This window comes from Centroberyx affinis, unplaced genomic scaffold (genome assembly GCF_046629955.1).
Source record: "Centroberyx affinis isolate AG114_WGS23_722 - 3 ecotype Tasmania unplaced genomic scaffold, CSIRO-AGI_Caff_v1 ptg003356l_1, whole genome shotgun sequence".
Classification (NCBI taxonomy): Eukaryota; Metazoa; Chordata; class Actinopteri; order Beryciformes; family Berycidae; genus Centroberyx; species Centroberyx affinis.
Window position 1 is genome coordinate 364,470 of NW_027281350.1, and position 19,748 is coordinate 384,217.

Below are 19,748 nucleotides of genomic sequence, written 5' to 3' on the forward strand. Positions count from 1 at the left end.
GAGGGGTCACTTGTGGACCCAGTGCCATTTTTCAGTCATTTTTCACAGTAAAGCCATCAGTGTCAGTTCTGCTGAGCGCTGCTAGTCGTCTATTTGTTTTCCTTCTGAGACGGAGAACTGGGAAAAGCGTCAAAACACATGAGCACAAAAAGAGCTTTCACCAGGCCTGTCCATCAGCCCACTGACACCACAAGGTCAGCCTCTATTTATTGTTGTGTGCTGACAGACTAGCTTGGTGTTGTTGGATTACTTTAAAATAGGTTCTCATGCTCTGGATATTCCACAATGCAAAGTTTCTAAGTCAACACGTTATGCATCTGGCTATAATTTATCTTATTGCTACATGGAGTTTCAGCCATGACCTTTGCTACTTTAAACTCAGGTACTATTCTTCGGAATAGCAGAAAGAGAGCAGAAGTCTTGACAGCACATCAATGTAACAACTGACAACATTTTGGAAATGTAAGACTTTATTCTTTTTATCTCGCAAGGTCCTTATTGTAAGGGGCAAAACTGTACATATGGCTGGGCACAGAAAAATCAACAAAGGCAACAATGACTTCTTGGCATAAGTATGACAAATTCCCACACAATATGGATACCTTTGGGATAAGACAGAGGTGGTCTTTATATTAATATTCATTAAACATGTAATAGCACTGTGGAGGCCCCTAAAGAAAAAAACCCAAATGGATAGAGTAAACAAAGGTAATTGTTTTCCCACAAGAGCGGAAACCGAACACCTAATTACAGCAATACGTCAACACCTAACTCTGTAAAGCATTCTTCCAACTGATGTTGCAGCAAGTCCTGCTTTTGCATACCATGAAACGTAATAGTCACATTGAACACTGAACACAAAAACAGTGTTTGGTGCCAGCCAGAACATTTGAGACAGTTTCACTCGGAACTAGCCCATTAATCACAATGTTAACGCTTATCAAGAAATGGTTCATTATGGTCTATTGGCCCAACATGTCTTATTCAATGCATCTTGCCATGGCAGAGCACAGGAACCCTAAAGTGGACGATTCAATCTATGCATTTTGTTCTTTTTCTTGGGATACAAATGTAAACAATCTTTAATTTGGCGACCTAAGGGCTCAAAAACATCCAGCTGGAATGCAAATTACAAACAAACTAGTTCCCTTTAATTGTGTTTCGCTATCCCTGAGAACCTTATTCATAATGAAAGAAACCAAAGTCTTGAATAATAAAACACAAGTTCTGCTACAGATAAGCCTTTAAATATTTATAGCGGCTTGAGCCTGGGAGTTGAAAACACACAGCGTTAATGTCGCCACATAGGTAATGATAACGGCCCCGGTATCGATGATGGTGCCGGGCTCTGTGAAGGAAGGGGGGGGGGGGGGGGGGGTCTGGGGACTTCATTGACTTTGTTACACCTTGGACTCACTGTGAAGTCACACTGTCCATCCTAATCCAAAGCCAATCCATTCCTGCCACAGATTGAGCCGTTAGTGGCCGGAGTATCTTCACTTCAAGAGCGAGCCTCTCCAGGTATTGGGCTTCCAGAAGAGGAGGCAAATTATGTTCTCGGCTCCTTGGTATTGTTCAGCTGGGGTACAAACACATGGACTTAAACCAATACCCTGAATCTCCTAAGTGTAAACCAGAGGTCTGAATTATCCCAGCATCTCCCTGAACAATGTACAATTACACAGCCACTGCATGAGTGTAGAGGGGAGTGTGGTATATTGTGTTGAATTCACAATTATTGACATTGACAGAGGGGAAATTCATGTATTGGACATTGGATTATCAACATACAATATTCAGCCCCCGTATTTTTCCCTCCTCCCGTGCCTTTATTTGGATTATGTCAATGAGCCCTACAGTTGCTGAAACATTGATGAAATCCCATTCTGAATGTAGAACAGTGGAAAGAGGTAATACTAAGCATATTCACTACAGCAAGAACAGGAGGCCTCGGACGAACGCTAATGTTTGGAAATGTATGAAGCGTGTAAATATCAAAAGGGCAATGCACAGTAATTTTTGGCATTTCATGTTCCTTCTCATGTTGATTTTCCTCCCTTTGCTCTGGTCCATGATTTAAAACAAGTGCAAAGGCACCAGGCCTCTGATTCCCCACCTCTTACATTATGCTTTACAGCCTCGTATCACTTTATCTGTCCGCAGTTCCAGTGATTCATTTTTTTTTGATACACATTTTAAGGCCACGGTTTTAAGCGACACAAAAATTTGAATTTCTTTCTAAAAGCAAGACTAAGCATGAAAGCCTGGAACCATTCAAAATATTGCCCCTTTGGTCTGGATTTCACCTAGATCACATGGTCTAGGTAGCTGCCTTACTTGACGCAGCTTTTGCCAGAATGCGGTACCACACTGAAAAATAAACCTGTGAGGAAAAAACAAAACAAACAATCATCTTGGACCTACTGTACCAGTTCACATTTTCTAAAATGTGGCATTGGGCTTTGTCAGAATGCTGATTACAGCTGTTTGCCTACTGATCTGTGAGTATAACAAAGCAATATTCTGGATGGTTCTGGACTTCAGACATGGAGGTTCTGTACAAAAACACTGGAACCAACAGATGGATATCATTATCAGCATATTCCTCTTCTAGAGACAGAGTGGGGGGTTCATAGGCCTGGATTAGGTAGAACAGCCTCTAGCTAATGTTGCCATCCACCATGGGTCTCTATCAGTCACACGGACTCCCACTGGGGTGTGCAGGGGCCGGTATTGCATAGATACAGTATAAGGTGTAGCTTTTCACATATGCAGTCACAGTATTTGGGCGAGAAAAAAAAAAAAAATCATCCGTTTTTTTCTGTGTACTCCCCCCCGCCCACCCCCCAATCAAAATATCCATGAAAAAAAAGTCTTGAGTGGTCGGTTTGACTGTTGGTACTCTGTTGGTATTATTACAAACGTGATCACCACGGTATAAAAAAATAGCCTTTCACTGAGGTCATCAAGTCTCCCACGTCAGTGCTGATAGGGCCCTTGCCAGGGTCAAGGGTCACAGTGCAACGACAAGCTCCACCCCCCCCACCCACCCCCGCCCGCCGCCTTCAGAGCTCCTCCTTCCTCTTGCCGACCTTCTCCTGGTCCCGTCCTCTTAGGCTGCGCATGAAACCTGTAAAGCCCGCCTCCTGTGAGACAGAGAGGAGAGAGGGAGGGTCAGAGAACGATTACAACACATTTCTTTCTAGTTTAGTGATGCACCCGGGGTTAAAATAAGTGGACACAGACCAAATCATGACATCTTCATTTACATGCACAGAGTGAACCGCCTATTGGTTATACTCTGGTTAAAGTCTTGTTCAGGTTAAGCCGTTTACATGAACCTTTGACACCATGCACTTGAGTATCCCTGTTGCTATGAATAAATCATTTCACAGAATATTCCTGTCCACAGATAAAATGGTCCACCAGCAAAAAGCTATGAAAAAGTGCAGCCACCAGTTGCCCTCTTTGTCTGCACAACAGTAGATTACGTCTAATACAGTCAGGGGAAAAAAATGATGCTCCCAACTGCAATCGTAACAGTAAAAATATTGCTCACTGTGATGTTTTTGTTGACATCAAAATGTACCCATAACCCTGTGTGAGTCTGTGAAAACAGTGAAAACCAACAGTGAAAGCAGCAAGATATTTCCATGCCACGGTAACTAGTTTATGAGAGTAATCCGGGCATCTTAACCAGGTTTCTCATAATAACAGTATGACAAAACCAGGTAATGAGTAACCGGGTTAAGAATGGAAGTCTGTGTGCATGTAAGTCAGTCAGTAAGTGAAAGAAACAAAGACGAGAGCAGGTGAGATATATAGTAGAACTTACCCCACGGTCTCCATTGTATTTTTCAGCAAACTTGCCGTAGTTGTAGTAGTTGAAGGTGGGGTAGCCCTCCACTCCTTCCTGCTTGCAAAGCTCATGGTTCTGTCCTTTGGTGCAGTCCACAGCAGCGTACGCAATCTGAGGAATAAACAAGCAACTATCTTCAATGTACTGTTGTTCAAAGTATAGCATAACAGCTGTATGGGGGTGAGATGAGTGGGAATTTGCTCTGGAGAAATGTAAGTTTACACATCATATATGCAGTAATAGGAAAATAGAATAAAAAATAAAGTGAGTGTTGGTTTTCCTGGCCATAACAAAGTCAAGGCTGCAGACCAAAGGAAAGGCTGTTTGGGCCGGTGGGCTTTTGAACACCCAGTCTGAGGATTGTAGGCTGGCAAGATCAGCATCATCTTTTAAATCACCTCCTAAAACATTGTACAGTCAAGTTTATATACGATTTGGCTTCATATTTTCACTTTATTTTCCAGTTTTATATTTCTGTAACCCCGTTTTTAATTCACATCTGGCATTTTTATTGTTCATTTTAATGGCTTTTATTTATTATTGCTTCACTGTTTATTATAACTGTAGATCAAATACTATAAACGATGTATAAACAAAGAAAAAAAGGGATTTTACAGTGGATAATACAGAACTCGATATTTATCTACTGTAAAATGGACATTTACGGTAAGTGCTTACATGCATTCAGCTGCTTTGGCACTGACTGAGCGAGCCGTTTTTCACGCTCAACACTTTCTGCTCCTCCACATTTAGCCGGCCAGCTTCTCTCTCCGGGTTACAAAAAATCACGGATACATTCCTCTCCGGCTAAACCATGTGGAGTGGGTGGTGGAAAAAAAAAACACCACCAACAACAACAACAATCACTCCTACATAAAAACAACAAAGGAGATTTATGTCGCGGGGCTGTTGCATCGATTAGTGACAAGCGGCCCCAATGAGGCGTAAATGCCGCCTGGCTGATACATGGCTCGCTCAGCGTGTCCTTTTGGACAGCTCAAATGTCACCCGCTCTCTGGGTGCCGAACGCTGCACGCTGAACTTGTCACCATCAAATAATCACCCCCTGCCCATCCGTCCCCTCCAGTTGAATGTGGAAATGACAGATCTGCTGTAGAAGCAAAACACATTAGACACTCTGAGCAGCAATCTCTGTGCGTCCTACCATGAACCAACAATTAAGCTGCTTGTCCTAATTATGAAATACAGTACACACGCCACCTTTTTTTTTTTTTTCAAAAACAAGCACTTAGATGTTGAGCATCTGCATAAGCGCTGACACACTGGGAGATGAATGGCTTGTTGTTAAGTGTCGGCTTCGTCTGCGTCAGCACGCCGGGCATCCAGGAACACACGGGCTTCTGACAGGGAGAGAATAGAGTCTTCTGCAGATCAGAGGGGGAAGCTACAGCCTACAAAAGGGATAGTCCTATTCCACGGTCTGCTAATCAGGTGTTCTTAAGTAGGCCTCAGTGTGCTCCCATGCCAAGATGATTTCACGGACCCTGCTGCCAGCGGTGTATATTCAGCAGTACTTAAGTTTCCACCTCAAGAAAAAGCTAAATAGTCAACAGAAATTTAGCTGACAAGACTGCGTAAACAATTCCTATTCTTTATGTACCTGGCACCCTATGGCAGTGCCCCAACAAATACCATTCTAAATGTGAATTTTCCCTTTTCTTTGGACTATTTCTGAGTTGTGAAAACAGTTTGGACAAAGTTTGAGATACAGCGAGTACTTTTACCAGCAATGACCAGGGACATGCTGTAACTACCCACATCCCACTGCTCATCCCTGAGTGTAATCAATCAGAGTTGCTGGGAATTGACAGCAGAAAATGAAGTTGTAGGGGATTGTTTTTCAAAGGTCCGCAGCCAATTCCGCTATTGATCCATCTTCAAGCGACGGAGGACCCCGCATCATCTCATTGATCCAATAGTCAAATTTTAGAGGAGCTGCACATTACTGCTTGGCTTGGCCCCAATCTGGGCTACCGGTTTCACATTGAAGTGCAGAGCTGTACTCATACTGTGCTGAATACTGAGTACGAGCTGGGTTCTCAAAGTCCTTCACAACAAAGTTCCTGGCCATAATAGTACAGAGTGAATATACACTCACCGGCCACTTCATTAGGTACACCTTGCTAGTACCGGGTTGGACCCCCTTTTGCCTTCAGAACTGCCTTAATTCTTCGTGGCATAGATTCAACAAGGTGCTGGAAACATTCCTCAGAGATTTTGGTCCATATTGACATGATAGCATCACGCAGTTGCTGCAGATTTGTCGGCTGCACATCCATGATGCGAATCTCCCGTTCCACCACATCCCAAAGGTGCTCTATTGGATCTGGTGACTGTGGAGGCCATTTGAGTACAGTGAACTCATTGTCATGTTCAAGAAACCAGTTTGAGATGATTTGAGCTTTGTGACATGGCGCGTTATCCTGCTGGAAGTAGCCATTAGAAGATGGGTACACTGTGGTCATAAAGAGATGGACATGGTCAGCAACAATACTCAGGTAGGCTGAGGCGTTTAAACGATGCTCAATTGGTACTAAGGGGCCCAAAGTGTGCCAAGCAAATATCCCCCACACCATTACACCACCACCACCAGCCTGAACCGTTGATACAAGGCAGGATGGATCCATGCTTTCATGTTGTTTACGCCAAATTCTGACCCTACCATCTGAATGTCGCAGCAGAAATCGAGACTCATCAGATCAGGCAACGTTTTTCCAATTTTGGTGAGCCCGTGCGAATTGTAGCCTCAGTTTCCTGTTCTTAGCTGACAGGAGTGGCACCCGGTTGTGCATTCAGAGATGCTCCTCTGCATACCTCGGTTGTAACGAGTGGTTATTTGAGTTACTGTTGCCTGTCTATCAGCTCGAACCAGTCTGGCCATTCCCCTCTGACCTCTGCCATCAACAAGGCATTTTCGCCCAGAGAACTGCCGCTCACTGGATATTTTCTCTTTGTCGGATCATTCTCTGTAAACCCTAGAGATGGTTGTGTGTGAAAATCCCAGTAGATCAGCAGTTTCTGTATATAATACTCAAACCAGCCTGTCTGGCACCAACAACCATGCCACGTTCAAAGTCACTTAAATCACCTTTCTTCCCCATTCTGATGCTTGGTTTGAACTTCAGCAGATCGTCTTGACCATGTCTACAAGCCTAAATGCATTGAGTTGCTGCCACGTGATTGGCTGATTAGATATTTGTGTTAACGAGCAGTTGAACTAATGAAGTGTCCGGTGAGTGTATATTATCAGGACAGGGGAACAAAGTTCAACTCAGGTCGGTACAGTTCAGTTTACTGCATTAAATGCGTAGCTAGCTGCATTAGTAGGGAGGTGTTTGCCTTGCAGGGAAGATAAGCCGGCAATATAGCTGAAGAGCTGAAAGCAAGAACATTAACACTGTATTAGCTTGCTATTAGGCGAACCCCTCAGAGAAGAACTTCCTGATACAATACAGTGTTCTCATTATAGTAACAACAAACAGCTCTTTGAAATGAGCACTTCAAGCCAATGCTCACCTTTATTTGCTACTATTTAGTTGAATCGGGCAAAAGACAAACACAGCTCACAACAAACTCTGTGCACAGCGACCCCGCTGTAAACAGCACAGAATCTGGAGTTTTAATTGGGGCGCCTTCAAAGCCGGAGCTAAGCTTGTTGTGTTTGTCTTTGGTAAACGAGGCGAAGCCAGCTAATAGACTGTGATCCACACCAGCCTGGCACAATACACTGGGGCTAGGCTTTATAAATAGAGGATGGACCAGAAACTGCATGCCCTACTCTCAAAGTTAGTCCTGTTCAACCACCACTTCACACCTCCACTGGCCACTGGAGGAAGGATGAGAGGAAAGACAAATAGGGGAGGTTGGAGAGATCTTCAACTTCTATATTTATCTAACCTGGAGATGATGGTCCCCTGGTTCATAAGCTTGTGGAGGTTTCATTATTAGCAGACCCTTTCCGTCATCAAAGAAAACTTATCTGACTGATATGAGTTATGGTCAAAGCTATATTGTGGAACCCATTAATTTACTGCTGATGATGTCTTGGTCCAGTTCAGTGTTTACTCTAAGACTGAAGGGACAGACTAAGGCATGTCTGAGCTCCTGAAGCAGCAGCCTAGGCCAACTGCGCTGAGTTTTTCTGCAACTGAAGCGCAGCACTGTCTGAGCTGGGGTTGGAGTCACTGAAGATGGTGCTTTTTTGTTTGTGTCCAAATCCACTGCAGATTCACCACTAAGACTTATCCAAGGCAAGGGGAGCAGACCTGTACACTTCAGCTCTCCTGCTGCGGTGCAAATGCTATCAGGAAAAGTTGCCTCGCAAATATCAATAACAAAGTTGTTCAGCACACGTCACTATTTCACACCATCTGAGATTGATTTTGAAAAATTCCAAACAAATGAGAGCGCTGCATTGCCTGAGAGCCAATGGAACAAATATGTGTGGTTGATATTAAGATACGATGCGTCTTCGTAATCAAAACAAAACAACTTGACATCTTTTTTTTTTTATTGTTTGAGATGATAAATGTTAGCGCTGAGTGTCGCCAGACACGCGCCCAGATTCTTTCAGTGTGTGTGTGTGTGTGTGTGTGTGTGTGTGTGTAAGAGTGAGTCACACAGTAAAGGGAGGGTCCGGAGGTTTGGAAATACTGAGGCCACAGTCAGAGGGTTTTAACGGGGAAAAAGTAGGAGTGGGAGTGAGTGTCCTGAGGGGAAAGGAATGGGAGGGAGTAGGGATGATGGAAGAGGAGGATGAGAGCGTCTTGTTGTGAGTCTATGAACCTCCAATAACCCCAAAAGCCCCCAGTGTGCAGTAGATCTGACGAGATTATGAGGGTTTAAGATAAGTGGTCAAATTCCTTAACTGACACATGTGCAGGACAATTAGGAAGGAGGTGGAAGCTGGTTGCAGGTTACCATTGCTTCAAAACCTAATCGCACACATTTTGAGTAGGCAATATTTGGCTACAATCACACCGCAGGCCTTCATGCTCATTTCCGAGTTGCTGTTCTTATCTGATTTTTTGGATGACTGTTCATATCTATTCTAGGATGTAACCCGTATCTGATAACAATATGAAGTGACAGCGATGTTGAAAACGTGCGCAGAGTAACAATAACAAATGATGTCACGTCCATTTTTGTAGCTACGCTTCTCCCGCTTGTTTTGAACACATTTCGGTTATGGTATGTGCCTTCGAGTTTTGACTGAATTGAGGTGTCTCACCAAATACCAATCAAGTCGGCTGTTATGCTTTTTCCCCCCATTGTTGTTTATTCCTCCATGTTAACGCTGCTCAGCCAAGCTGCCGTGCCGCCAAAATTATGATGCTGTCCCAAGTGAATGAAGTAAGATTTACTTATTGTCATGGCAACACTGACAAGTCACATGTAGGTCACATGCCTCGGATATCTGATTTTGTGCCACATACCGATGTGGTCCAGATTGGAATTTTAAAGACCCCATGAAATGGCATCTGTACTTCCTTAATTTGATGCATCTCCTGTTGAAACAGGATGTTGGGGCGGGACATAACAGTGAGGGATCATTCCAAAGTCTAAACCAATGGAATATGAGTCAGGGAGAGAAAGGCAATTTTATTTGATGGGAGGAGTAAGGAGGGGTGCAACTGTTCAAAAATCTGATGGTTTTATTGGTTAGAAATTTATATTTATGACTACTAGTGCTGCATGAGGTCACCATGAAAGATACTCTGCTTTCCAGAAGTAAAAATAATGGGAGTTCATTTCATGGGGACTTTAAAATATGCAAATCCTTGAAGGTTTTTGCTGTTCACACTGGTAACAAAACATCAGATCTGCATCACATGCTAGGGAGTGTGGGTGCCAGGTGTGTAGTACGTGTGTATGAGGAACACTTACCTTGCGGTCCTCTTTGAAGAGCTCTGCAGCGGTGGTGAAGTGGGGGACGGCGTTTTTACAGTGAGGACACCCTGGAAGAGGAAACAACACAGACAGGAAATTATTTCATTCAGGCTCATCACGATACATTACAGAGTGACCTCTAGCTTCACGTCCCACACAGCGTCTTACAGACATGTAAACATGATACTACTAGCGCGCGAGCATTCACAGATACAGACACAATTACTACCATTCGTCATTTACTCGCTCTATCTCCAATACACATGTGCAGGGACATAAAACATGCGGCCTTTTCCTTCTAGGATTACCCCACATTAGGGATGGCTCACTTGGATTTTATGAGAAGTGATAAATCTCTTTATTGCCGTCATAAACAAAACCTCCCTGGCTCTCTCACCTCTAGCAGCCATCCATATATGTCACTGCATACGGATTTACCACTAGGTGACTGGAACCACATCCACACATAATTTACAGACAGTAGGTTCACTTCTAGTAGGAAGGAGGAGGCAATGACTATGGTGTGTTTAAGTGGTAATTCATGACAGCTGTGTTTTTTTGGTGCTAAGCGCTCATTGCTGTGGTGTTTCTGCACTGCACTTCCCACAGATCACCTGTCAATCAAACAGTGTGTCCTGTACTGTCTTTTTCCTCATATTTTCTGTTGATGAAGAAGTTTGAGTTTGTGTAGGTGACACTCTTTTCTTTGTCTGTTCAGCCATGTTGCTGGTGCCAGAAATATAGAGAGGGATATATTGATGCTTTCTCTATATTCCATATATTCCATATGGAATATACTGTAGAGCACTACCTTCCATTCAAGTCATTAACAACATTAGCACAATGATCACATTGTGCGTGTTAGGATTTTAAAGGTTATAATTACACTGACTGATGATGCCGGCAGTTAAAATTAAATATTTTTATTGTTGCATGAGCAAGCGCAGTTGCATGTAGGCCCACCAATGCGCACACACACACACACTAACACACAGATGGCACAACCTTTGCCTCAGCTATAGGGCACAAAACTGTGCAACTGCCTATTTACCTTCCCTTTTAGACCTGCCTCACTAGCCAAGCATTCGCCATGGCTCAAAAAACCATTTCACGCTGAAGCAGCCTTTCACTTGCGGCATTAAATGGCCTCTGATTCCTTATATCAACCTTTAAATGTTCTGCCGTCTGAGCAAAAAAATACATCAAACAACATAGCAGAGGCATTTGTCATGTTTTTTTTCCCCGCATGAAGAGAACAAAATGACCAAGCAGATCATTTGTAATTGCTCAGGGGTCGTCTAAGTGCTGAGGAAGAACAGGTAAGTGCAAAGAGCAGGTAACGCAAGATTGTGTGCTAAAGTACAAGTATAATTACAGTACAAGAATAGTACAAGAATATTTCAGCTTTGACAGCTTTCGCTGGTCCGCTGTCGATAATGGGACCTGCCGCTCTCATCTCACTCCTCTACCAAGAGAAAGCCTGCTCAGACTGCAGCTTTCAATCAGGTAGCTGCAGCAGCCTTGGTCCCTCTCTTTTCAAAGAGGACAATGGAGAGCACAGTGGGTCACTGTTAACGATGTGCAGCTTGAATTGGAGAAATAAACCAAGCAATACAAACATAGCTTCCAGTAACATTAAATGCACAGATTCATTACATTCGTAACTGAACATCACTTAACACGATTTATACAGATGGCTGCAAATGGGTATTTAGTAAATTGGGCAGTGCATTAATTTAATATGTACATAAAGAGACAATTAACTCAGCATTTCCTGGGATAATAGGACAGAGAGAGAGAGAGAGAGAGAGAGAGAGAGAGAGAGAGAAGAGAGAGAGAGAGAGAGAGAGAGAGAGAGAGAGAGAGAGAGAGAGAGTTGGGATGGCATTCAGTTTCAGTTTTGCAGGTGTGAGGCTAAAAATTAATAACCCACGCCCCCAAACCCTTAAAATAAAAATAAAAAAGAATGAAAAAGAATCTCTAGCCTCCATGTATTAGCGACCAGTTTCATCTCAGCAAATTCTCTAATAGGCTCACGCTCCCCCGCAGATCAGACAACAGTGAGTGGGGTGGGGGTGGCAGAGAGCAGCAGGTTGTTATTGCCTGGTGTGCATCTGGAGCATCTCTTTGTAGAGGGGAGCACCAAAGGGCCCAGTGCAGGCTGTACTGTGACCGCTGTGCTCCGTCTGGCTTTGAAGCCCCCATCAGACACAAAGAGAAAGACAGGGATGGAGGGAGGGAGTGTGTGTGTATCTGTATATATATATATGTGTAATACGCGATTAAGCAAGTATGCAACTCTGTATTTCTCCTATGTGTGTATTTTGAGTGAGAAATCGGATGTACAGTTTCGTAATGGGAGGTAGAACTGTGATTTGTTGAGTGTTTTTTTTATAACTTGCACAATTCTATTCTCAGTAATTTGAATCATTCCCCAGTCTCCCCATGGCTTAGGTGGGGTTTATATAGGGTGTGATGAGGAGCTTGGCAGGCAGCCCCGAGTTATGTATACGCATTGGTTTAAACCCAGGATGTGATCACACCATGTGCAACAGAGCTGGGCTGTGATCGCACTTGGTCGGCAAAATTTCACACACACTTACTATTTTGATCAAAACAGCCAACCATATGAATTTGAACGGGTTGTGAAAGGTTAAAGTGTCTCAGTTTGACAACTAGGGATCAGCGGTCTCCCAAGTGGGGAAGAGATCGCAAAACTGAATAACTTCCAACCTATTTTGTCACGATGGGCGTTAAGTGAACTTGGCATTGAGATAGTTCTTACAGGGAGCGTAGAACATGACCAGAGCGTGTTTCTTCTTCTTCAGCGCCTCTCGGAAGTCCTCTGACCCAAGATGGCTGACGCTGGAAGGCTTGTCCTCCCAAGACTGCTCTGGTGGAGGGGGCGCCTGGGGACTGGAAACAGAGCGGGAGAGATGAACGAGAGAGCCAAATAATTATTATGTACTACATGGCAAAAAAATAGAAACTGAAGCTTTTCTTTCAATGTAAAGTATATCTGTAACATAGACTGTAAAGATCTGTAATCATGAATTGGTGTATATTTATTGAATGAATTTGAAAAAGGACAATGGTAACGTGAATGTGAATGCTGTAGTGAGACATCAGAAGACCCAGTCAGTGTCATTTTATGTCAACCTTATAAAAACTGACCTCTGTTAACCTCGGGTCCCTGCTTTTGACTTTATGGAGCCTCTAATGGCCACAGCCATACTGATGTAATCACAGGGCCATTACCTTTCACAATGACCCTTCCAAGGGTCAATTTATTATACTGGGAGGTACTTAAAAACATCACCTTGGCAGCAAATTGATGCTACACATCACTGATTATGTTATGGAGGGCAAGAGAGGAGGATAGGGGGTTGGCTTACAGGATACATGGAGTACAAGTAGGGCGCTGCTAAAATATGTTTTAGCTCAGGAGTGGGTGAATGCACCTGAGTTTAAGTCTGTTTGTGTCTAAAACACACTAATCCTGTCCAGGTATGTCGGATAGAGGTAAAGGGGGGATCGAGCAGTGTGTCAAATGTGTGACTCACTTGTGCAGAAACTCGATGATCTTGTCCTTGCTTCGGAGATGGGGCAGCGTGTACTTCTCCTCGCCCTTCTCGAAATACTTGACGGTAGGGAAGCCGGAGATCTTGAAGCGTTCCCCCGCTGCCTTGTGTATTGTGGTGTCCACTGCTGCCAACACACCTGGACTCTGTTGAGAAATTAGGATGTCAAACCATCAGTCACTCGGGACTTGATGTTGCATTTGAGTGCATTTGAGTCTGATTAGCCAAATTGGACTGCCATTGTAGATCCCTCTAAATTACCCACTGCATTATGTCAATTAATGCCAATTAAACCCTATTTGCGCGAAGCTTTGAAAACGATCCAAGTTCAAGCATAGCAAAAGGGCCACAAAGCTTTTTTTCTGCATAAATGCACTGCATTAGAAACACTAGCAGAGAAGCAAGGAGGAGAAAAATAAATGATTTGATGGGTCTTGTGGGCTCAGGGTGAAAGAGGCTCCAGTACATCCATATTAGATAATGGCCAGGCTCTTCCCATTGACCTCCAGTGCCGGGCAGGGAGCCACAAGGAGCAGGTCCAAGCCTCGGGCCGGGGGGGGACGCTCGTGGATGAGATAATTGCTGCAATCACAAGGCTGAGTTTTATATGCCCTGCCCCTGGCTGGGGAGTGCTAGATTACCATAGAGGACAGGAAGGGGGAGAGGGGAGGAGAGGTGAGGAACACACCCCACTAATCAGAAACACATAGGGAGCTGGGCTGTAGGACAGACTGACCAGCATGTCAGCTGCATTAGCCAAGAGCCTTAAGGCCAAGTAGTGGGATTATTATGATCTGGTGTTGAGGCACCACATAGATCACAGCTGAAGTTTACCCTGAGGTAGTCTATGTGTGCATGAGTGTGTGTGTGTGTGTGTGTGTGTGTGTGTGTGAGAGATGCTGCAGTACTGCAGAGATGAGCCTGCATGTGCACATGCACAAAACAGAGACTTGCAGACATGCGTGCAGTACATACATAAAACACATATGCAAACACAATACATGCATTGTAAACACAGATCATGCAACTTACGTCTGGACCCTTGTTGAGTATTTCAGCTGCTTCATCATACTCTGGCTTCATCTTCTTACAGTGGCCACACCCTGAAGGATTCAACACAAACACATACGCATGTACTGTATGAATCACCGAGAACGAATGAGACAGATGCAGCGCTCAGGCTCTCATTCATGCAGAACATGCCCACAAGAAATAACTATGTATTCCAGAGGAAATGACTTCCATAAAACCAACAGTGAGTGCCTTAATTGTGCAATTTGATCTTTGCAAAACATTACATACATCTTTGCACAACATTACGTTCTCGGAGCTGTCTCGTCTAATCAGGGAGTCAAAATAAACCGCTGTAGCTCTCTGAGTGTCCCCAGTTGTAGAAGAGGAGCTTTGAAATCAAAACGGTTAATGAGGCCCGGCGCTTTACAAGTAAGCCAGTACAGGGTACAGGAATGTCGGGAATAGATTAGAGCGCAGTTTCCCACCTCGTAATGTTGTGGGGTTACCGCTGCTACACTTGGGGTAAAGCTACAAATTAGATGACAAGAAGACAGAAGAAATCTCTAATGTTCGCCCGGAGGCTTTAGTCATGTCTGATCGCTCACTACACGCTTCACTCTCGGGCATGGGTGTGTGTCTGAGTTAATTGTGTGAGAGAGAGAAACTCAATGAGAAGGGGCGAGAGTGAGTGATGGGTAAGACTGTGAGAAAAGTAGAGGGAGAAAGGGAAGGAGGGAGGTAGAAAAGGAGAGAGAGGGAGAGCACAAGAGGGTGAGAAAGGGGTCCTTGCTGGAGAGCTAAGCCCCCATGCTAATAGAAATTCAAAGAGGTTGAATTCCATTACAGCACCAAACCCCAGCATCAGCCTCTGTCCTTTAATAAAAGGAACAGGACAGTGTTATTAGTGTTGTTTATGTTCTGCATAGTTCTACACTATCTAGACGGAATGCAGTCAGAGTGTGTATGTGTTTCTGTGTGTGTGTGTGTGTGTGTGTGTGTGTGTGTGTGTGTGTGTGTGTGTGTGTGTGTGTGTGTGTGCACAAGCGTGTCTACAATCGTGCTTGTCAACAGAGCTGTAGCACCAGCTCTCAGCATCATGAATAAACGCTGTATTTGAGGTGTGTTTAATATTGCATGAGCACAGCAGTGAGCGACTGGCAAACATTTTATTTTTGGAAATGACTTTCAAAAACATAACAATATTTGTCCCACACAATGTACAAGATGTTTTGTCTTAGATGTAATGACTATACCGGGTGATGAGGGATGCGCAGTGTGTGTACGTGCATTTTCTTTTTCCACATCACGGTTGTGCATAGTTGCGTGAAACAAACCTGGTATACTGCCAAACCTGGTAAATTGCTCTTGTCATAATAGTTCAGAAATCCCTTTCTTCAATATACAATGCAGCACTGGCACAGGCTATAAATCAAATGTGATATGCCGCGGGAAAAAAAAAAAACGGCCTCTCTTTCAATTGAGTCACTGTAGTGTGTGATCATGCAGATTGTACTGAGGCTTAACAGAGAGAAGAGAGAGAGTGACTAAAAGAACTTTGTCTGACCCTTCAAAGTGATGAGTAAGAGGGAAAACCGAATGTCTGTCCTGGGCGCTGCATCACCTCTGCTGGTGCCATCACCCTTGCTCAGCATTCAGAACAACTGGTGCATGTGGGGTGTGTGTGTGTGTGTGTGTGTGTGTGTGTGTGTGTGTGTGTGTGTGTGTGTGTGTGTGTGTGTGTGTGAGAGGATGGCAGTGTAGGGGGAGGTTACAGTAACACAATGAAATATTGCTGATTCAGAGTGAGGCTGGAGGGAAGAGGAGCATGGAGTCAAGAGAACGAACACATTCGCACCACACACCACTGTAGCTGTACTAAAACTGATGAACACTAAAGGGGAAAAAAAGACAGATGCGATCACTATATTTTACATAAGAGGATAAGGGTTAGATGTTAGGATATATAAGGTCATCCTCTGAGGGTACGGTGCAGCAGTCAGATGCGCCTGTGGCTACTTGGTAACTGGCCAGTCGGGAGTGGAGACCTCAAAATCTGACAATTACCTCTTGACGCTCTGGCTGGAGCACCGCACACACACACACACACACAAACACACACACACTCAGGGGACATAATATCCCAAGTGTGGTCATTTAGGGCCCTATCTGCTGGACCTTGATCCTGTATTCAATCTAACAGCACTGGTAGAGAGTAACTTTTACTTAGGACTGGGACACAATCAGGCTCACTCACTGGGAAACAGACCGATGAATTGGAGGCGATGCCGATGTAGGAGCCGCACGCAAACAACCCCCACTGAGCGCTGTGCAGCAGACGGTGAGAATGGCCGCGCTGAGAGGTGGACAGAAATACAAGCTGATGGTGGCGGCTGTGAGACCATTAATCTCACTCTGACAGCAGGGCCATTAAGAAACTGCATCCAGGCAAGTGTGGGCATCTACGTGTGTGTGTGAGAGAGAGAGAGAGAGAGAGAGAGACGCGAGGTGTAATTGTGTGCGATAAATGTGTGTATCATCGTGTGAAATATGTGTATGATATGTGGGACGCGTGTACCGTTTGTACCGACGTTTATATTTGTGAGAGTGTGTGCGTGTGCGTGAGCTGAAAAGCTTTGATGCGCCTTGTTTCAGCTGGCTGCCCTTGAGCTGAGTGTGTGGGTGAATAGCCGCTGTCCACGTGGGGAGTGGAGAGCGGCGCAAGTGTCGGTAAAGCCAGGGCAACATGCAGAGAGAGAGAGAGAGACAGACAGACAGAGAGGGTGAGAGAGTGAGAGAGAGAGGGAGAGAGAGAGAGAGGGAGAACCAGTCCTGTCTGCTTCCTGTGCTATTCAATGGCCATCCTCTCAAAGAAATTAAGCATGGAGAGAAAGAGGGAGAAAAAAAGGGGAAAACTATCCACCCTTAACTTATTTAGTCTTATTTTTGGCCCTAAGGAACTACAGAGACTTTATGGGAGTTTGGCCCCTTGGTCGCCTTTCCCAAAATCTGACGGACTGAAGGATTGGCACCAAAATCATTGCTGTGTCTCCGGTCAGGTGTCCAGTCTGCATTCTAACCGTGGGCACAAGTGAGAAATGAGAACTTCTAGCAGCTAAAGCTGGGTGGCCAGTTAATTTTAATGATGCATCTGAACCTGCCAGGCTTGGTTGGTAAAATAGATGTCTCTTCCCACAAGACTATTAACTTATTTGTTTACACAGGAAGAGAGAGAAGTTAGCCAGACAGCGAAGGTTTTTGCAGTGTCGATTTGTAATGGACTTCACTAAGTTCACTTCACTTCAGTATCATGAAAGTGATCATGCCACTAGTATCAAGAAAATGGCAATTGATTCAAGAAAATTATTGAAACAAATTGATTTGGTAACGTGAAATTATCTCACTTGTTTTTTCACAAGATTTTATGATTCAATACCAGAATAAATGACTAAGTTAAGAGACAGGGTTTTTTGCAGTGTAGAGACTGAGAGGAGTGCAGTCGAGTACAGGGGGAGGGGGGGTACGGGCAGGGAGGAGGGGGAGAGGGTGGACAGAGAGAGGAGGAAGGATAAAGGAGGAGGACAGGAGGAGGAGGCGGTTGGTAATAGAGAAGTTGCCAAAACAAAATAAAATTAAAATAAAAATCTTAATACCAAAAAATTGATTGAGACAAGATTCAGATTGTGTTGTGTAGCTGTTGCAGTCAGAATGCCTCTCTAAATGGGATGAATCTATTTGCATGATTTTGCAGCTATTTATTACCATGCAAAATCTCCCACGGACAGCTCCCTAGCAACTTCACAGAGCTGAGAGGAGGGCTGGACCAAAGTAAGGCAATCTGGAACAGAAAAATCTAATCCACTGACACATTTTGGCACGTTTACAAAGTTCTGTGTAACAACGGCAATATGTTGCGTGAGCAACAATGACAAGCGGGCTTATGGAAACCATATGGCGACATGAAACTATTCTGGTGTGTGATACAAAAGACCTACAGTTACTGCAAACAGCTTGTCTTGGGTTCGTTTTTCACTTTCAGTCTTTGTTGGTCTACTTTCTCCCTCTGATTGTTAATGTTGAGCGCTGCGAGCGAAACGTTGAGGTTACTTGAATATCTAAATACCACTTCCACCCAGGAGAATACTACATGAGCATGTTTCACGTAGCAGGAAGGACTGTGAAGCTCAAGTTACACACTGCTACACATATTTTACAATGTAAACAACTTCTTCTTAAGTATATCTATTTTCTGAGGGTGGAAAGAGAGTTTCTAATCTGTTGAATATCGACCCTACCCAGAACTGTCAAGGGGGTTTCACCGCTGTTGTACATCTTGCATCACACAGTTAGTGCACTGTTTTGGACCATGTTGTCCACTGCTGTCTTACTCACAAGGGGCGTAGAACATGACCAGGGCAGAGGGGTGCTCCTCCAGGAAGCTGTCGAAGGAGTCGTCGGTCAGGTGGAAGACCGGCGAGTCTGTCTCCGACCACGGGACCTCGGGGGTCTTGGGCTGGGGGGGCTGGGGGCTGAGAGAGAAACAGAGGTGAGGGACATTTAAAAAGCAGACAAATTCCAGCTGGTGTGTAATCCGCATGGACCAAAATCAGACACAGCTGTAGCCCACACTCCACCCGACATCACACACACATCTGGACTGGAGCAGCCCCGCCTTAATGACAGAGCATAGTGCTGTAATGCCAAGAACGAGTGGACACAGACATAAACAAGTGCACACTTCTGTACGCACACACAAAAGTGCATTTATAAGCTGCACACACACGCATCCCCCTTCTGCAATCTTTTCTCATCATCACACACCCTGGCCTAAGCCAATGTTCTTAAGCCACATGAGACTGGATATCTTTTTAAAATGTCAGAATTGTGCAACCGGGGTTCTTAGAAGTCCGGCATTTCTTCCAGACACACTCCTCTTATCCAGAATGTCATCTGAGCAATATACATCTCTCTGAAATATAAAAAGCCCGGCAATATCAGGGGCTGAAACTATACTTATTCCATACCAGATGCCATCTCTAGTTGCTCCTAGGCAACATCAAGTGCACGTCCTTCCTTGGCTAGCTACAAACCCCAGCATCTATGCATATTTGGCTAGACAGAGCACTTGTGCTCTCTATAATAGCACCCCCATTATCAGTGTGATACTGCTGCAGAGGAATCTAAAAAATACTGCTGTGACACTATTCCCAAAGATACTGCTGTCCAAAGAGGCACGGCTCAGCAAGGATTCTGACTGCGTTACCTCCGCTTCTGTGTTCACTTACAGACTTGCAAATTGGACTGAACTAGACTCGAGGGGGGAGTGAAGACTAAGTCGGGATCGGTACCGAGCAGATGTCAAATGATGCTATGGGGTTCTGAGTAAC

The 19,748-nt window shown here is 44.4% G+C and overlaps 1 protein-coding gene across 1 annotated transcript in view; it reads right to left on the bottom strand.

The window, feature by feature from the left end:
• Positions 1-3,065: 3,065 nt before the first annotated feature.
• The window catches only part of pdia5 (protein disulfide isomerase family A, member 5), a 48,384-nt gene continuing 31,701 nt past the window's right edge, over positions 3,066-19,748 (bottom strand). The window contains exons 11-17 of the mRNA XM_071538853.1: positions 18,754-18,890; positions 14,383-14,453; positions 13,333-13,496; positions 12,555-12,685; positions 9,767-9,837; positions 3,836-3,970; positions 3,066-3,146 (exon numbers count right to left, since the gene is read on the bottom strand). Coding sequence (XP_071394954.1) covers positions 3,066-3,146; positions 3,836-3,970; positions 9,767-9,837; positions 12,555-12,685; positions 13,333-13,496; positions 14,383-14,453; positions 18,754-18,890 — 790 coding nt within the window. The remainder of the gene's footprint in view (positions 3,147-3,835; positions 3,971-9,766; positions 9,838-12,554; positions 12,686-13,332; positions 13,497-14,382; positions 14,454-18,753; positions 18,891-19,748) is intronic.